General features: G+C 40.1%; 1 protein-coding gene across 2 annotated transcripts in view; it reads right to left on the bottom strand.

Moving 5' to 3' along the window:
- LOC136825653 (uncharacterized) overlaps positions 1 to 16160 on the bottom strand; it is a 96617-nt gene that overhangs the window by 26169 nt on the left and 54288 nt on the right. For both annotated transcript variants that reach the window (XM_067082331.1, XM_067082330.1), the window contains exons 6-8: positions 13931 to 14022; positions 9762 to 9900; positions 3337 to 3425 (exon numbers count right to left, since the gene is read on the bottom strand). In XM_067082331.1, the coding sequence (XP_066938432.1) occupies positions 3337 to 3425; positions 9762 to 9900; positions 13931 to 14022 (320 nt within the window). The remainder of the gene's footprint in view (positions 1 to 3336; positions 3426 to 9761; positions 9901 to 13930; positions 14023 to 16160) is intronic.

Consider the following 16160-nt stretch of genomic DNA (forward strand, 5'->3'; position numbering starts at 1 on the left):
TTTAACATTATGGTTAACTAAAAGTTGCTTTCGACCGTCGTAGGACATGATCGCCAGGGCGAGAATATCTGCTTTTAACCACCGAAGGGTTACAGTTTACAAAGGGAATTTCAACTGGGGAGGCCAGTGGGGGCCAAGCATCCGACAGGCCCTCCCATAGCGACGCCACTGCCTGGTACTACTGGTGAGCAAAAGCACTCATGTGTGGTTCCTTCAAGTCTTGGTAGCAAACTCAATCACTTGCAACGAAATCTGGGACAGCGAGCAAGGTTGGGAGGAGCTTAATTCCTCTTCATGGCCCTGATAGCCTACATGACAACAAATTCAAAGAAATCCACGTGCAATCCCTTGATGCAGATGTGTTCATTCTCTTGATTTACCTCGCCTCTAATGACTGCCTTGGCACTCTTTCTGGGTAAGAGGTTCGTCACTAAAATCATCATTTACCATCACGTATGACTTTGTCATATCACTGCCATTTATCAGCTCTCTGGCAATCTGTAGTAGCATCAGACTTCTGGGCAGTGTAGATGTTGAGCTTCTTTACAACTGCAGGCAAAGGAGGGTGGATATGGTTGTCACCACCTGAAGTCTCCATTGAGCTTTTAAAGGGCAAAAATTACTCAATGCTGGATGAGGGAGAGTGCAAACCAGGAGCCAAATGCTGGATGAGGGAGAGTGCAAACCAGGAGCCAAATGCTGGATGAGGGAGAGTGCAAACCAGGAGCCAAAGTCTTCTTGACCAGTAAGTGAACTTTCGCCAGAAGTGAGTATAATGCTGTCCAGCAGAGTGCTGAACATTAGCACGGACCTTTGGTTACACGAAGATAAAAGAAGGATCACTTGGCAACTGAGTGAAGAGAGATGATCCTCACCACCGATATGGTAGGAACAGCAAGACCCCTTGACTGTGTATTTCATATATATCCTAGGGGATAAAACGATCAGTGAAAGGAACACCAACCTTAGCAAAATCAGTACACTGAATTGGGGAAACATACCTGGCCCCAGCAAGCACTACACAATTGATGTGGATCTCAGTCAGAAGAGGAAACAAAAGTTGTACAAAGCTTACATGGCAAACTAAGGCACCTGTACTGAGATAATTGTAAGGTAAGGCCACAAACAATATTCAGTGATCAAATAGGAGCGAAAAGTCTGTGGATTAATATTAATAACGAACAAACAAGACACATCCAAATATACATAAACACACACACAAAGCATAATTATCAGGCTGAAATGCATGATGTGAAATTTAGTCACACCCGGCTCTAAATAATCAAGGACTGAAAAATTTAACATTTCACACAGAATAAAACTTTTACTACAAAACTCAAGTTTACATATCACAAAATAATGACATCAGCAACAAACATAATGGTGAACAAAAGCTCACAGAACTCGAGTACTAACTCATGAAAGATGGAAACAAGTAACTTCACACTTACGGAAGCGATCTACTTGAAGATTCAAAGTAAAACTTAACCTAACTATCTCAATACTTACAACTAGGTACTTAACATTACATACCCCCAAAAAAACACCGATATACAAGGTGCACTGGGTCATTAACTAGTCAAGGACTGGAAGCACGAAAACTAAATAAAAAAAAAACATCAAGCAGCTTTGCGTAATACTCCGCATGACCAACAAATCAGGAACATTACAAAGGCTCTAGAAAAAGGGAGGCTATGGGCACTTAGGAAAACTCGAGCAGTTTCCCTAAGCCGAGGGAAACCTTGAGCCAGTACCGTGATCAAACCTTAAGGACATATTTTTCAGTGTACCTTACTTATACCACCACAATAAATGAAGATGTTTAATGACAAGAAAAGCGTGAAATGGAAAAAAACGAATTTAATACGAATCAAAAGCTTCAAAAGACCGCCAACAATCTGGAATAACACAGTGATTGCAACCAGCGAAAGAGCATTCATAATAAGCGATCCGGTTTGCCACCAGGGCCTGAAGGAGCGAAATGGGTACGCACCAGCCTACCAGTAGCAGCAGGCCGGTGACTTTTCCTTCTTACAGGAATGAAGTGTCTGGGAAATCAAGCGTACATAAGGCAGTCCTTTACTTTTCCTTTTGTGAAGTCTTATGCACGCGTACACAAACTAACAAGTTCAATGACTTTCACCAAAAGCATACTTAAAAATCTACTATGACTACTTCTAATAATAATCATTAAAAGCGCACATGAGTTCTGTTTACACCAATATACTTAAAATCTACAATTACTACTAGTAATAACAATGATAGTCATGATTAACAGCGCATCACAATTCTACTTACAACAGTATCAACAGAATCAGCTGTTTGTGTATTTTAATCTGGCAAAAATCCTCTTACAATCAGACATCAACTTGATGACGATTGACTGAAAATGTAACATGTCCGAATATTTTCTTTATATGTTATAAAATTAATTGGTGGTCTGGATAAAAGCTTATTCGGTAACCCAGAGTTCTCCCTCAAACGTATGTTAAGTCTGTTAATAATGCTCACGAGTTGAGACGATGCCAAAAAAATAAAAAAAAGTGTTCGTATGTACGAAGCAAATGGTGTACTCGCCGACGTGAGCGTCCTCAGATGGGCTTCGCTTACACACTGCCTCATGCAGAACCTTTTCACGTATTTTATTTTTTTAAGGCCAACTTCAAGAAACTAACTCAATATTAAACGAAACATGTAATTATCAATATGTAATAAGAACTACATGCTACTTAAAACTTCCGAAGCGATGAAAAATTCATGTGAAACCTTCCATGAATTTAAAAATAATAAATTTGTCACGATAAAAAAATTATGTCATTAAATATAAAAGACTCACTTTTTATTAATGCTTGCTGATTGAGATACGACATCGCTGACTGTTCGTTTGACTTCCCCAAGAAGTTTCACACTTCCTAGCAATGTTAGGTCGCATTTAGTCCGGAGAAAACATTACAAATTACTCGTCCGGTTACAATTTGCCTTAACTATGGAATACATAAAAACATTCCGCATGAAACAAATCGTATCTGAAACCTAATTCACGATGTTGACTTCGGTGACCATTTAAATTTACTTTTGGATTTCCCGACACCTTTCATAGTCTCTCAATTCTGGAGTTTTATTAACAGGCATAACATAGACCTGAGGAAGAAATCAGGACCACCAAGTAATCAAAATGAATACGACGAAGCTATTCAAACACTTGACATTCAGCCAACCATTATCAGGCAGCCAACCATTTCTGAGTGCGTTTTCGTTATATTAAAAAAATTACATTTCGAGTGCAGTACAGGTGACATCACCACAGAAACCTGAGCATACATGAATTCTACGTACCAGTGGGATCGAGCGTAGACGATGTACCTCTCCCCATCATTCATGTCTTTGACACATCGGGCACTGTACGTCTTGAAGTTGCGATAATCCTTAATAATAATAATAATAATAATAATAATAATAATAATAATAATAATAATAATAATAATAATTCTCTGAAGTGCTAAGAAATTATAACAAAGTAACAGTTGTTAGTCTGATAACTGAAAATAAGGACATAAACGTCGTCATGCAACAAGAACAAAATTTCTCTCTTTTTCTCTCGCTCAGTGCAAAATGAAAACCTCTTTGGACCGTCCTTGGTTTCTCTGCTATTTGTATACGTCAAATGGCGCCGACTATCCAAAGGCAGGGGTCACCTGGACTCTAGGAAACAGCTATGCGTATGTACACCAAAGTACTTACCCGCAACAAACGCTAATTTGTTTCTTTCTACCAGTTCATGGAACAGAAATGATTCTAAAATCTTAAAAGGCATTTCGCCCCCTCCACATTACAGCCAGAACAATCTCTCGCCATGATTACAGAAATCTTTCAATTAATAACATCGACAATTTGTGATTCTGTGAAAAAAACTTAGACATGCGAAATCACAGCACTTGAAACTACACAATTCTATACAGCCACATTTCATTTCAGCAAAGAAAAAGCAAACTTAAAAAACTCGTCAACAGCGCCAAATGTCTGAGCACTTTGGATAGCTAATGAGACGTGTCATATTCAAAAACAACGAACAAAAACTCATTAAATCTGAAGTTCGCACACTGGGAGACAAGGTGGATAGAATATAGATAACATACTGTAATTTTTCTCCAATGGGCGGAAATATCAGAACGCTAAAAGTGGCATCGTTCTCTGAAGTCAATGGGTCGATCACGACATCCACTGATCGTGGTAAATGCATCATCATTTCAGTGCAATGCCCGAGTTATGAGACTGACGATTAAGCGCCATCCTTTGGCTTCAAGTAGTAATTTCCCGACTCTGGAAAGTATTGATATCACAGAGGACATGAATGACGAGGATACTGACTCTCAGAATCAAGTCGGCAGCATGACCCAAACACTTCAATCCTTAGCAAATGACGAAACAACAACTGATATTCAAACATGCTGTTACCTACCCAGCACTAAAATCCTGTAGGGTCCCACATGGACTCCTACATGATCATCCATTTTACCTGGCTGCCCAAACTCATACCCTGCGGGTATCCACTCCTCACAGCGAACATCTCCTGACATGCTCGCTAGGCGCATGTGTATGACACAAGCCAATAGCATATACTCTTTTTAATGTATACTATCGTCCATAAACATGTCACGTCATATGTATCATTCCTACTGGGAGCAATACAGTGTCAGTTTTACAGCTATATTTCTCAGAACTCTGTCCATACCTTGTATACAGAATTATGTACCATTTTATATAGTTCTAATGTCGCTTTAATAACCTATAAAATGCATACATGTTCCTTTCCCTTAGGCTTCGTGTTTGCGACATATTTTGTCATTCGGATTTTGTAAAAGAGAAAAAAATGAGCACGCTATTTATTGCTTAAAATTAAATGCTCTTAATGCCACCCTGTCGCCCCCCCCCCAACCCGCCTCCTCTTGCCTCACCGCCCCCGAAATCAATCCACCGCCCCTACCGCCCCACTTTGGGAACCACTGATCTACTCCATCTCTCGCCTCATATCGAGTTGTCTCAAGTCATAACAACGCGAGAAGCAAAACCAACGTGAATGGCGTCACACAAAAGCATTTCTTCGGGATCAAACGTCAAGTCTTCTTCGAGCGCAGACAACATCACTAGGCAAGGCGAGGCAGGAAGGAGGAAGTCGTGCTCCAGCGGGCACACACACGGCCACACCTGTACTCCATGGTCGTCGTCGCTCGGAATGTCAGTGACGCTCGTTACGAACGCTATAAACATTCGCTGTCTCTCAAAGATTCATTCGCACCTTCAGTGTCAGTCAGCGTCAGTTATGGTGTTTTTTCTTTTTATTTGTTTAACTCATTCTTACATGATTGGCTATTCCGCTGTTCGAGGTTCTGCCTTTTCTGTTTATTATTTTTGATGCCGTTATATGTGTCATTTTTTTAAAAATATGCGTTCTTTTCATAAAGCCGTACCACAGAATACTGTATTTCGGCATTTTTGTGGGAAAACTACACGCAGTATTCCTACACGATCACTGAGACGCTTTACAAAGAGACGAGTCCCGAAGCTGAGTTTTCTTTTGCGGTGAAACAAATTGTCGCAATGACTGTCCCCCTGGAAACAAGCACCGACTGACGGCCAGTGTCGTCCCCCTCCTTCATTCAGCATCGACAACCCAATAAATAATAGATGGTACACATTCATTTCCCAAACACCTTCTTTCTACCTCAGTTCTGAAACATCAGCCGGCGTCCGGCATTCTCTGTCTTCACTGACCGATCATTCTCATTCGTTGGTGTTATACTGGAAAAGGATATTCGACATTTCCTGACAGGAGACAGCATACCCCCTCCCCCGCTCCCGCCGCCGCCAATGAAGTTGCACGAAGGTTATGTACTCGCTATTTAGCGTCCCCGCGATGCCTAAAATGTCATACTGAATGGACCTCAGTTTGTAGATGGGATATGTTGGCTACGGGCCTTGGAAGGACAGATTAGAGTTCGCAAAGGATTTTCATCGCGACGTAGATTGAATATTTTCTGTCTTTCGTCTCCCTTCAGAGGATGTCGTGCATTTGGAACTTCAGAAGTTCAAGCGAACATGCAATGCGTTACTATACCCTAATCAGTACACCGACTTCTTCTTCTTCTTCTTCGAGAAGACTGCGAGACTTCCCCTTGTACCCATAAGTTCTTCGTTGGACTGGTCGGTACCGTTCTCGGCTAGCACACAGCAGGGCCCGAGTTCGAATCCCCGGCCGGCCAACGAAGAATTAGAGGAATTTATTTCTGGTGATAGAAATTCATTTCTCGGTAGAATGTGGTTCGGATTCCACAATAAGCTGCAGGTCCAGTTGCTAGGTAACCAATCGGTTCTTAGCCACGTACAATAAGTCTAATCCTTCGGGCCAGCCCTCTCTAGGAGGCCTGCTAATCAGCTCAGTGGTCTGGTTAAACTAAGGTATACTAACTTGCACGAATATCTCGCCAAAATGAACAAATTCATGCATTCGGTTCAAGCTACAGTGTGGATTGCCCAATTGATCTCATTACAGGAGAGTATATTCCGGCCATTAATGAAAAGTTACGAAATGATAGGAAACAGGTAAAGGAAATTGATCTCTGTAGAATGAAGTCATGGTAGTAGGCATCACAGAACACTGCCTGATTAGTCCGTTTCATCTTCTGATATTTCATTTCATGTAAATACACGTAATTTTAAACATATCCTAACGTGTTTACTTACAAATACCTTGTGAGTAGAGCCTCAGCTCAGATAAATTTCCCTTTTTCCATTTTTTTACGATTTCCTGAATCAACAGCAGTCAGATTTTATGCAAAAATAGAGGGTAAGTAACGAAATCATTCATTTAGAGTCTATAACTGGCTCATGGTAGGATTTCCCCTGATAAAATCGTATATATATATATATATATATATATATATATATATATGTATATATATATATATATATATATATATATATATATATATATATATATATATATATATATATATATATATATATATATATTACCATCACTCAAAGTACTACTTTGAGACAAGGGAATAGTGTTGACGACTTGACTGACTGCTCACGTCACCAGAGCTTGACTTCGAAGGCAACAGTGTTTCAGGATCAATTCACACGAGTGGTTTCGAGTGACTTAATCTACGAACTTCCTTCGGGGGACCTTCCCGATAATTATGGGCTAGACAACAGCAGCCACTGTACCTCATTATTTGTATTGGACTTGAGTGTGCGATCTTTTCCGTAAATACTGAATGTTTAAATCCAGTTCAGAAGTAAATACATAAGTTGAGTCTGCGGTCTTTTACGTAAATATCGAATACTTGAAGTTTAGAAGAAAAAAATCTACTCATTTAGCAAATAATGCATAAAAAGAAATGCCTATCTGCTAAAAGCCTTTAAAACGAGTCTATAGATTTAAAAGTAATACTAAAAGAAAGGCCCATGTTGCAATATTCAGATATGACAAGACTTTTTGTTTGACTGAGACAAAATGCTCATAAAATAAGCCAAGCGTCACCTTGTACGGAACTGACTTCACCGCACCCTCCCTCCAACAGATTTGGGGCGGCCAAGAGCCCTTCCCCATTTCCGACCGAGCTCATCTTTCTCGGATAACACTTCTTGGCGCCCCTCCGTTAACCACACAATCTAAGTTATTGGGTTGCGGCAGCCTTCCTTGGGAAGCCTTATTGCTTCCCCTGACCAATGGCTCGCCTCTCGTTCGTCGCTTCCGAGGACATTGTTTCCCATTCAAGTCCAATCATTTTTTTCTACTTCAGTAAGGAAGGGCGCACACTGCCACTTGCTGCACGCCTGCGCGAACGTCCGAGATCTAAATCTGGGTGTGTTATACATGCATATATACATATACAGTATATACATATATATAGATATAGAGTATATACATATATAATATATATATACATATACAGTACATACATATACATATATAAATATACATATAAATACACTGTATATATATCATATGGAATCACGGGAGTCGTGTTGCGGTAATTTCACAAAGCTTTGTTTAATTAAGCGACGTTCGGGGGTCCAACCCCACCATCACAGTTGCAACAAGACGAACACACAGAAAACACAATAAAAAGACTCATCCTAATAGCCAACATCCATTTACAATAAAATTTACAAGAGCCACAAAGTGCTGTGGGAATGACCATTCCAAGTGAGAGGAAGAAGAAGAGGCGAAAGGTCCCAAGCAAATAAGGTTATTTATTCCAGGCAAAGTTGGGCAGCGGTAGTTTGGTTGTCTCATTTTGGAACTATTGTTTTTATGAAAAGGGGTTCGAAGACACCAAGCTGTTGAGGGGAAGAAGCCGGCGTCATGATTTTAAAGTATTTATATTCTATATTAAATTTGCATTTCTTTGAATGTTCTCGAATGTTCGAGAATTCTGGCGATGACAATCGGACACCTGTTCAATAACTCCCCCACTGTGGCCATCAATGCGGACCTTAAGAAGCCTACGGGAGGCCCCGACATAATTTTCCAAACTACATCTTCTTCTTCTTCTTCTTCTTCTTCTTCTTCAAAGCTTCTTCTTTTAACGTGCTTTTTTCCCATTTGTATGGAGTAAGCACGATGCCTTCTTTAGAAGGACTTTGATTTGGCTTTGGGGTAGACCGTAGTCTCGATCGGCTGCCCTGCCTGTCATCGCTAAGACCCAGGTATCGCATGTACATGTATTGTACCAGTCACCAGCTCCCTTTCTCCCAGCAGCGAGAAGTTGTTGCGAGGTTAGGTCGACAGTTCGAGACGTGTGAAGTGTCTGTTATGTTTTTAGAATTTTCCAAACTACATCTGGGACACGAAAATAAATGGACCGCTTGGGATGTCAAGAGAGGTCTCAGGTTTTCTTTATATCTAACTAGTGACCCAACAGTTAATGGGTTTCTGAAGATTAACTGGCATTTTATGGCCGGACAATGTTCTGCTCTGTGGAAGAGGGTACATACAACGCGTTTAATTTGAAGTTAAATCTACAAAAGCTGTACAAATTTGTACCTAGTCCAGTAAAGTATCTTTTCCTTTTTCTAGAAATTGAGGTGTAAAAACCATCTGTGTTACGTGACACTTCTATACCTAAACAAGAGAGCTTATTATCTTCTTCACAGTCAATCGTCAACTTGATATGAGGGTGGGCTGTCAATCGTAAACTTGATATAAGGGTGGGCTGAATTGGCAAATTGTAAGAAGGAATCAGCCTCTCTCTCTCTCTCTCTCTCTCTCTCTCTCTCTCTCTCTCTCTCTCTCTCTCTCTCTCTCTCTCTAAAAAGAATAAACGTATCATCAACGTAACGACAGTAAAAGAGGGAATGATTAGCTAGAGGGCATCCACACATACAAATATTGACAAAGACCGGGCCTAAAGGACTGCCCCTAGCCATGCAATCACGTTGTACATAAGATTTTCCATTAAAAAGAAAAACAGTGTCCTGCATTGACAAAGTCAAAAGCTTCTTAAAATTATCATAATTAAAACCATGAAAAAGAACATCATTACTGGTAAAAATCTTGTTTCAAACAACTTTCACCTTCATCCAATGCTTTGATAAACAGGTGTTGCCGAAAAACCGAGTTTCATCGGCTCTGAATCCCTTACTCGGCACGATCAAAGGACAATTTTTCGAATACATTTACTCCCTCCTGCCTCTTCTATAACGACTTGCACGTTCCTTATAACGTGAGAGAGAGAGAGAGAGTGTCTTACCTTGAAAACGACGGTATCATCAGCAACATAAGTATGGTGCCAGTGACCCATCAGAGACTTGGGAAACTTACAAGCGGCCTGGGAAACAAAAGGCGGGAGAGGAGGTGGTGGAGTGGACATCATTTCGTACGTCTCATACCTGTCAAAGATAAATGATCAAACAAATGAAAACTTGCATTAAAATAATCAGATTAGTTTGCGCTAATCGACACAATGAGAGAGAGAGAGAGAGAGAGAGAGAGAGAGAGAGAGAGAGAGAGAGAGAGAGAGAGAGAGAGATTCATATATTGAAGAGCGATAAGGCAATTGTACTAAAAATTTCGACTTCACGTTAATATTGACATCCCGGATGAACCCTTCACGCTACTTGCTACATTCAGCTGAGGTTACGCGGAAAGAACAGCAGCTCACTGATGTTGGGGTTAATGATGAGGTTCATAATTGAAGATTCAAGCCCTAACAAATACCAGCAAGCCTAATTAGAATTTAAAGTACTAGTCTTGCGACACATAACCTCACCACCATAATTAATAAATTACTCTTGATAGCCTGAAGTTATATAAACTATTATGATCACCATTATAAAACGGATAAATCACTACTGATGTTGAGTAATAAAAAAGCTATTATATAACTATTGTCGTGTTCTAGAAAACGAATCCTCGCCAATCTGTGCAGTTCCAGACTTGAATATTCTCATCGGGAGTTTTCACATCTTTCCCAGATGAAATATAGAATTCCCGTCTTTAAAAAACGATGGAAGTCGACCTTCAATCACCATCATGCATGAGAACTGCACAGCAATCACCCTAAATCACATACTAATGAAGGCCCGGCAGTCATGGGGTCCGAAAATAAAAAGGTCAAATATTTCTAAGCATTCCCATCAAATCGGGAGTCTCCCATAACGAAAATCACTGAGGAGACAACTCAATTCTCCTCACCCCACACACTGGAAATCGCTCTTGAAATATAAAACTCACTGATCATGGCTCTCTGTATTCTCCGTCCGTGTACATTAAGAACTTTGTATACAACATCAATATTCTTATATAATTCTTCATATCTAATTATTATTTATTATATTTCACATACACACACATATATACATATATATTATGTTTCTGACTCACATCAGGGTCGAACCCAGGTCTTTCAAATGAAAGACCAGAGCGCTGGCAACCAGGCCACACAAATCATAAGAGAAGTTGGAACCTGAGTACCACTGTACCTAAGGCATTACCTGGGCAGGCTAACTGCTTGCATACCAGCGTGTTTTCCCCAACTTCCCGATTCAGCAGTGACCCAATTGACAGCATTTCATTCGAATTATCCTCTCAGAGTGAATATGATAGAAATAATCAACAAACAATCACTTGTGGAACAGAAATAAATTTCTGACTCACATCAGGATCGAACCCAGTTTCAAATGAAAGACCAGAGCGCTTCCAACCAGGCCACACAGTCATAAAAGACGTTGGAACCTGTGGAAGAGGGTGGATAAAGAATTTAGTTTCAAATTATAATTTCCACAGGGCTTCCAGTATAACATCCGACTAGAACAATTTCCATAACGAAATCCTCTACCTCCATCAGTACTTTACTGACAACTGCTTTCCATCCAAGCGGTTTCATAAACATCTCTATAAATTTCTAACATTTTTTTAAATGTCTGTTTCTTTTATTATGTAGCTTTGTAAATGGGACTAAACATCTTGAAACGTTACGGGCTGAATAAAGTACTTAGAAATGAATGAAGAAGTGTCCTCCTCGCACCAAATTGCAATTTGCTGGATTGATTGAATCTACCCTCAACTTCGCTACATACATACATACATATATATATATATATATATATATATATATATATATATATATATATATATATATATATATATATAGTGTATATTGCAAAGCCAAGGCCAATGGGAGAGGCAACCGAATGCTTAGTGTAACCCAGGGTAAAACTTTGATGACTTTACGAGACATTTTACCTCTCAGATGTTTAGAATTACCTTTACCGAATTCAGTACATTGGTAGGGTTCTCATATAATTTTTACTGGGAAGAATTTGTACGGGCAGTACCTTAAAGTTAGTGTACCTGATAGAGGGTTGATTGTGGAACTTCCAGTTAGCAACTTGGAATAGTATGGCATAGTGAGTAGACTAGGTGCCTTTTCGGGTTGGCTGTCAACATGGCCAACTTACGTTATACACCACTTCTGCGCTGCAGCGCCTGATAAATGACTTTTACGAGCCTCAACTGATAGAAGTTAGATATGGGGTTCGTCTACGATATGCCTGCAGGTTTCCACACCTGCGCCTTCATGAGAGGATCCAGGGTTTTCGGAGAGATGTTGGGCAAGGCGTCTACAAATCGCCATGGCGTTGCTGGGAGACATCCGTTTGGCGCAAAGATTTGTGAGCGTCGCATTCAACATGGGCTTGCTCAGTCGCAGGCCGTTTGGCATAATTGGATCACCAGGAATTAAAGATGCGAAGAGTAGCATGGGCTTGTACAATTGCAAGCTGTCCAAAATATTTAGACCCTCAAGAATGCAAGATTTCAAGTGTTGCGTTCCATAAATAAACTGTTATTGGAACAACAATCATGCACACGAGACATATGATTTTCGTATCTAGTGCAGACAGTTTGCTATGATTTTGGAGCTGGCCCTGACTGAACTTTCGACTGGACAGTTGTTGTATCTGGGAGAGGGTGTCCAGAAAGTAGGGGGTCCAAGCTCCTATTAAGTCTTGATTGACTTGGGTCAGCAGTGGAGGACTATGTGCTGGCCTGGTTGTGGCACTTCTGCTGCAAACGCATTTGGGTCTGTCACGATCCAAGCGCATGGGAACAGCGTGATAGAACACTGAACCGTTCCGCCGGAAGTACCCAGGTTCCGGTGGGGTATGTGCATGTGTGTGTGCGATCTCCCATGGGATATTTATGAGAGGAACGGTGACTCTCACGGGGAGACTGCTTCGATCTTGGGTGGCTGATATGTGCTTTTAGGCTGGTGTAGTGTTTAAAGAAACTGCCACACTATGAAGATACATTATCTGGGCCACAGAAAAAGTAAGTAAGATCACCCAGTGACATTTATATCTTTTCCAGACTTTAGAGTGAAAACCCCCGGTTGGGAAGCAGTGAAACTGATCGATGTCTACATGATGAATTTTCCCATTTAATGCTCCATTAGACATTTTTCTGCGTGTAATGAACACCATTTCAGGTTTTAATACAATGATATGTTTCTTTCAACAGGAATTCGAGTTTCATCCTGAGAGGACGAATATTTGGGAAGTGGTGTTTTTACTCTTACACACTATATGACATATATTGTAGTCTAGAAGAATTATGACCTTATTAATTTGTCTGATGACCAAGGTGTTATTCACTAGTATCGCTTGGTACAGAATTATTATGCTTGTTGGTTAAACAGTATTCCCTCTAGTTACGTTTTCCATTGATAGGGGGTGTGAATCACTCCATTCCATGACCGTAGCTTTGGTTGAGTTACTCTCCTTAAATAAAGTCTAGTTTTGCTTCTCAGTGTTTAATTCCAGTAGGCCTTTGTGTAAAGATAGGTTTAGCGAGAGCCATCGAGCCATGCTACCACAGACATCTCAGAGAAGTATGATGATTGATTCTGTTCTTAAAACAGATACATCAATAAAAGATGGCCCTTTTTGACCTGGGAAGGGCCCTTAACACATGTATACATATATATATACATAAATATATACATATATACATTATATATATGTGTGTGTGTATATATACGATGATACTAAACCTTGGCCCCTTGCTAGGTATGTAAACATCAACCATTCTACCTGTCACTCATTATCTCTAGTCTCATTGAACAAACTCGCTCCTACCTACATTGACTTTTCCATACCTCTTCTCATCACTAAACTCCTAAATGTAGAACCAACAGTTTCACAGCACATTCAAACAGTTACCCTGTCGTCTCCAAATCTTCAAGTAAGCACTTTTTATATTCAAAGTTAATCATTCTTGAAAAAAAAAAAATTACCATTTAACCATAATTTCTCTACTCTTTACATAGAATCAGTTAATTATTCTCGCAGATGAAATACCTAAAACATACTTTTCCAATTTCTCTTACAAGTTTCAGTACAAATGTTAGGTCGAACTTACCCATCTCTGGGGGATTTGAGGCTGTTAGTGCAAGTAGAGTCTTCACTGAAAGCCAAGAAAACACGACCTGTTCCCACTTCCTCATGGAACATCTGAAAGACAACAAACAAACAAAAACACTCAGTAGAAGGCATACCCCACCAAGCCACTCAAGTTTAAGTACCTAGCGATGAAGCGATTAAACCAAAAAAAAAAAAAATTTTTTTTTTTTTTTTTTTTTTACATGTAAAATTTATTGAAACTTGGCTGATACATCAAATAAGGTTCCCTTCTCGAAAGGATTATCCTTACGAGTCGAGTCGGTCGCTTGGCTACAAATCGTCTAATCAAGGCAGGCTTGTATCCAGAGTCCCTACTCTGTCTTTCTCGAAAGAATACCGAGTCATCACCTGTCAAGGTTTCACTAGTTATTTGTACCTGTTCTTTAGATGTCCTGTCGAAAACGACCAAGCTTGATTGAATGAAACGAAAGACAGGACCTACTCAAGATGACAAATGTTTGACAGAAAAATTTCATGGTGGGGGCACCAATTTTCATATTATGCACACATATATAATACATATATTTATTTTTCCCATTTTTATATTTCTCATTTATGTTGTTATCATCGAAATCTTCAGTATTATTGTTTGGTCATTTTTCATGATCCGCTAGCGGCAACAAATCGTCCATTCTGAGCCGATTCCTATCAGGAACGATCGTCCCGAGATCATGACATCAGCAGCACACGTGGGGGAGAGAGAGAGACCTCCTCAAATTGCGCTCCCTCTCTGCAGCGGAAGGACAGACAAACGCACAGACACACGCACAGACAAACAGACGAAACAGCCACGAGTGAAATATTTGTGAGGTAAAAGGGGGCCGCATTCCGTAGCATGAACTGAGGACGGTTTTAATTTCAAAAACAGGCAGTTTTAAGTTTACAAAATACAGCAGAAAATATAGCCATCTTATTTCAGTGTCTTTTAATAATACCTTTTACTGATTCTTATCGCATGAGGAAATCTCGTGTGAGACTGCTTTACCTGCGTATGAGAAGGTGTACCATACCGTTTATTGTAATAAAATGAGCGGGATTTTCAAAAATACCGATTGATTCTATGAAACACCCGCACTCATCTGCTTCCAATGCGCCACCTGCCGACACCGAAATCCCAAACGAGAAATTCTCCCGTAACTAAGCATTTCCCTGATAACGACCAATTCTGGTCCTAGGAGAAAAAATACCTAGCGATTAAAAGCTGACAGTGGAAATCTTCCAGTGACTATAATTAGAGTCGTGCAGTATACCTTTGTGGTATTTAAAAGTAAGAACATCTGATTTGAGGAGCTCTCACCGTCAGTTTCACAATTGTTTTAGCAGGAAAGGGAACATCACCATCGGTAACTTTCGCCGTCGTAAACACGCCAACTCGCCATGCTCTACTTGCAGCCTAATCACCTGCCAAGCTCTGGGAAAACTTCCCGATAAGTTCCGTCTCTTTCTCCCGTATGCTGGAGCTGGTAGGCTTTCCACTACAAAGCGAACACACACTACATTCTCGGTCTCTCGCGTGCCCCCCCACAAATTCAAACCACGACAATAATTGCCACGTGAATTAGGTTAATGTCGAAGACAGGAGACATCAAACTGATATTATAAAAAATGAGAACTATAACAGACGAATGTCAGAAAACCACCTACTGTTATGGCACGTCATAAAGGGTTGACTTTATCATTATTCTTAAATTAATGTAATTAAGACTAAAGAGATGTTTAACAAGATGGCAGTGAAAACAGCTGAGAAGAGACGGCAGGGGGCAATTAGGAAATGGCTAAAGACTTGAATAAGCTCACGGAATCAGATCGGTATAGCAGGGCAGGAAGAAGGAATATCTGAGCAAATAATTAAGCAAAGAAGCAAGGTATTCTTCACGGGGGTCAATACAAAAATAATGGTAATAAGCAAATGAATAAAAGAAAAAAGTTGTAAATGGAGAGACGTTACTGATTTCAACTGACTGTCACATGCTAAGTCAAGGTCATCTCCAATCACCAAAGCTTATCTAATTTATTCACGACTCATTTTCTTAGGTTATAAGTGTGAACCAAAATCTGTCTTTATCACACCATCCCCGAAGATATTCAACAGCCACAATACATCTTTGTCCCAAACCCACTTTTACACCAAACCACTCACTCTTCAACTATATAAATGATCACTTACGTCAGTTTCGTTATTAAGACTG

Source organism: Macrobrachium rosenbergii, chromosome 39 (genome assembly GCF_040412425.1).
Source record: "Macrobrachium rosenbergii isolate ZJJX-2024 chromosome 39, ASM4041242v1, whole genome shotgun sequence".
Taxonomy (NCBI): domain Eukaryota; kingdom Metazoa; phylum Arthropoda; class Malacostraca; order Decapoda; family Palaemonidae; genus Macrobrachium; species Macrobrachium rosenbergii.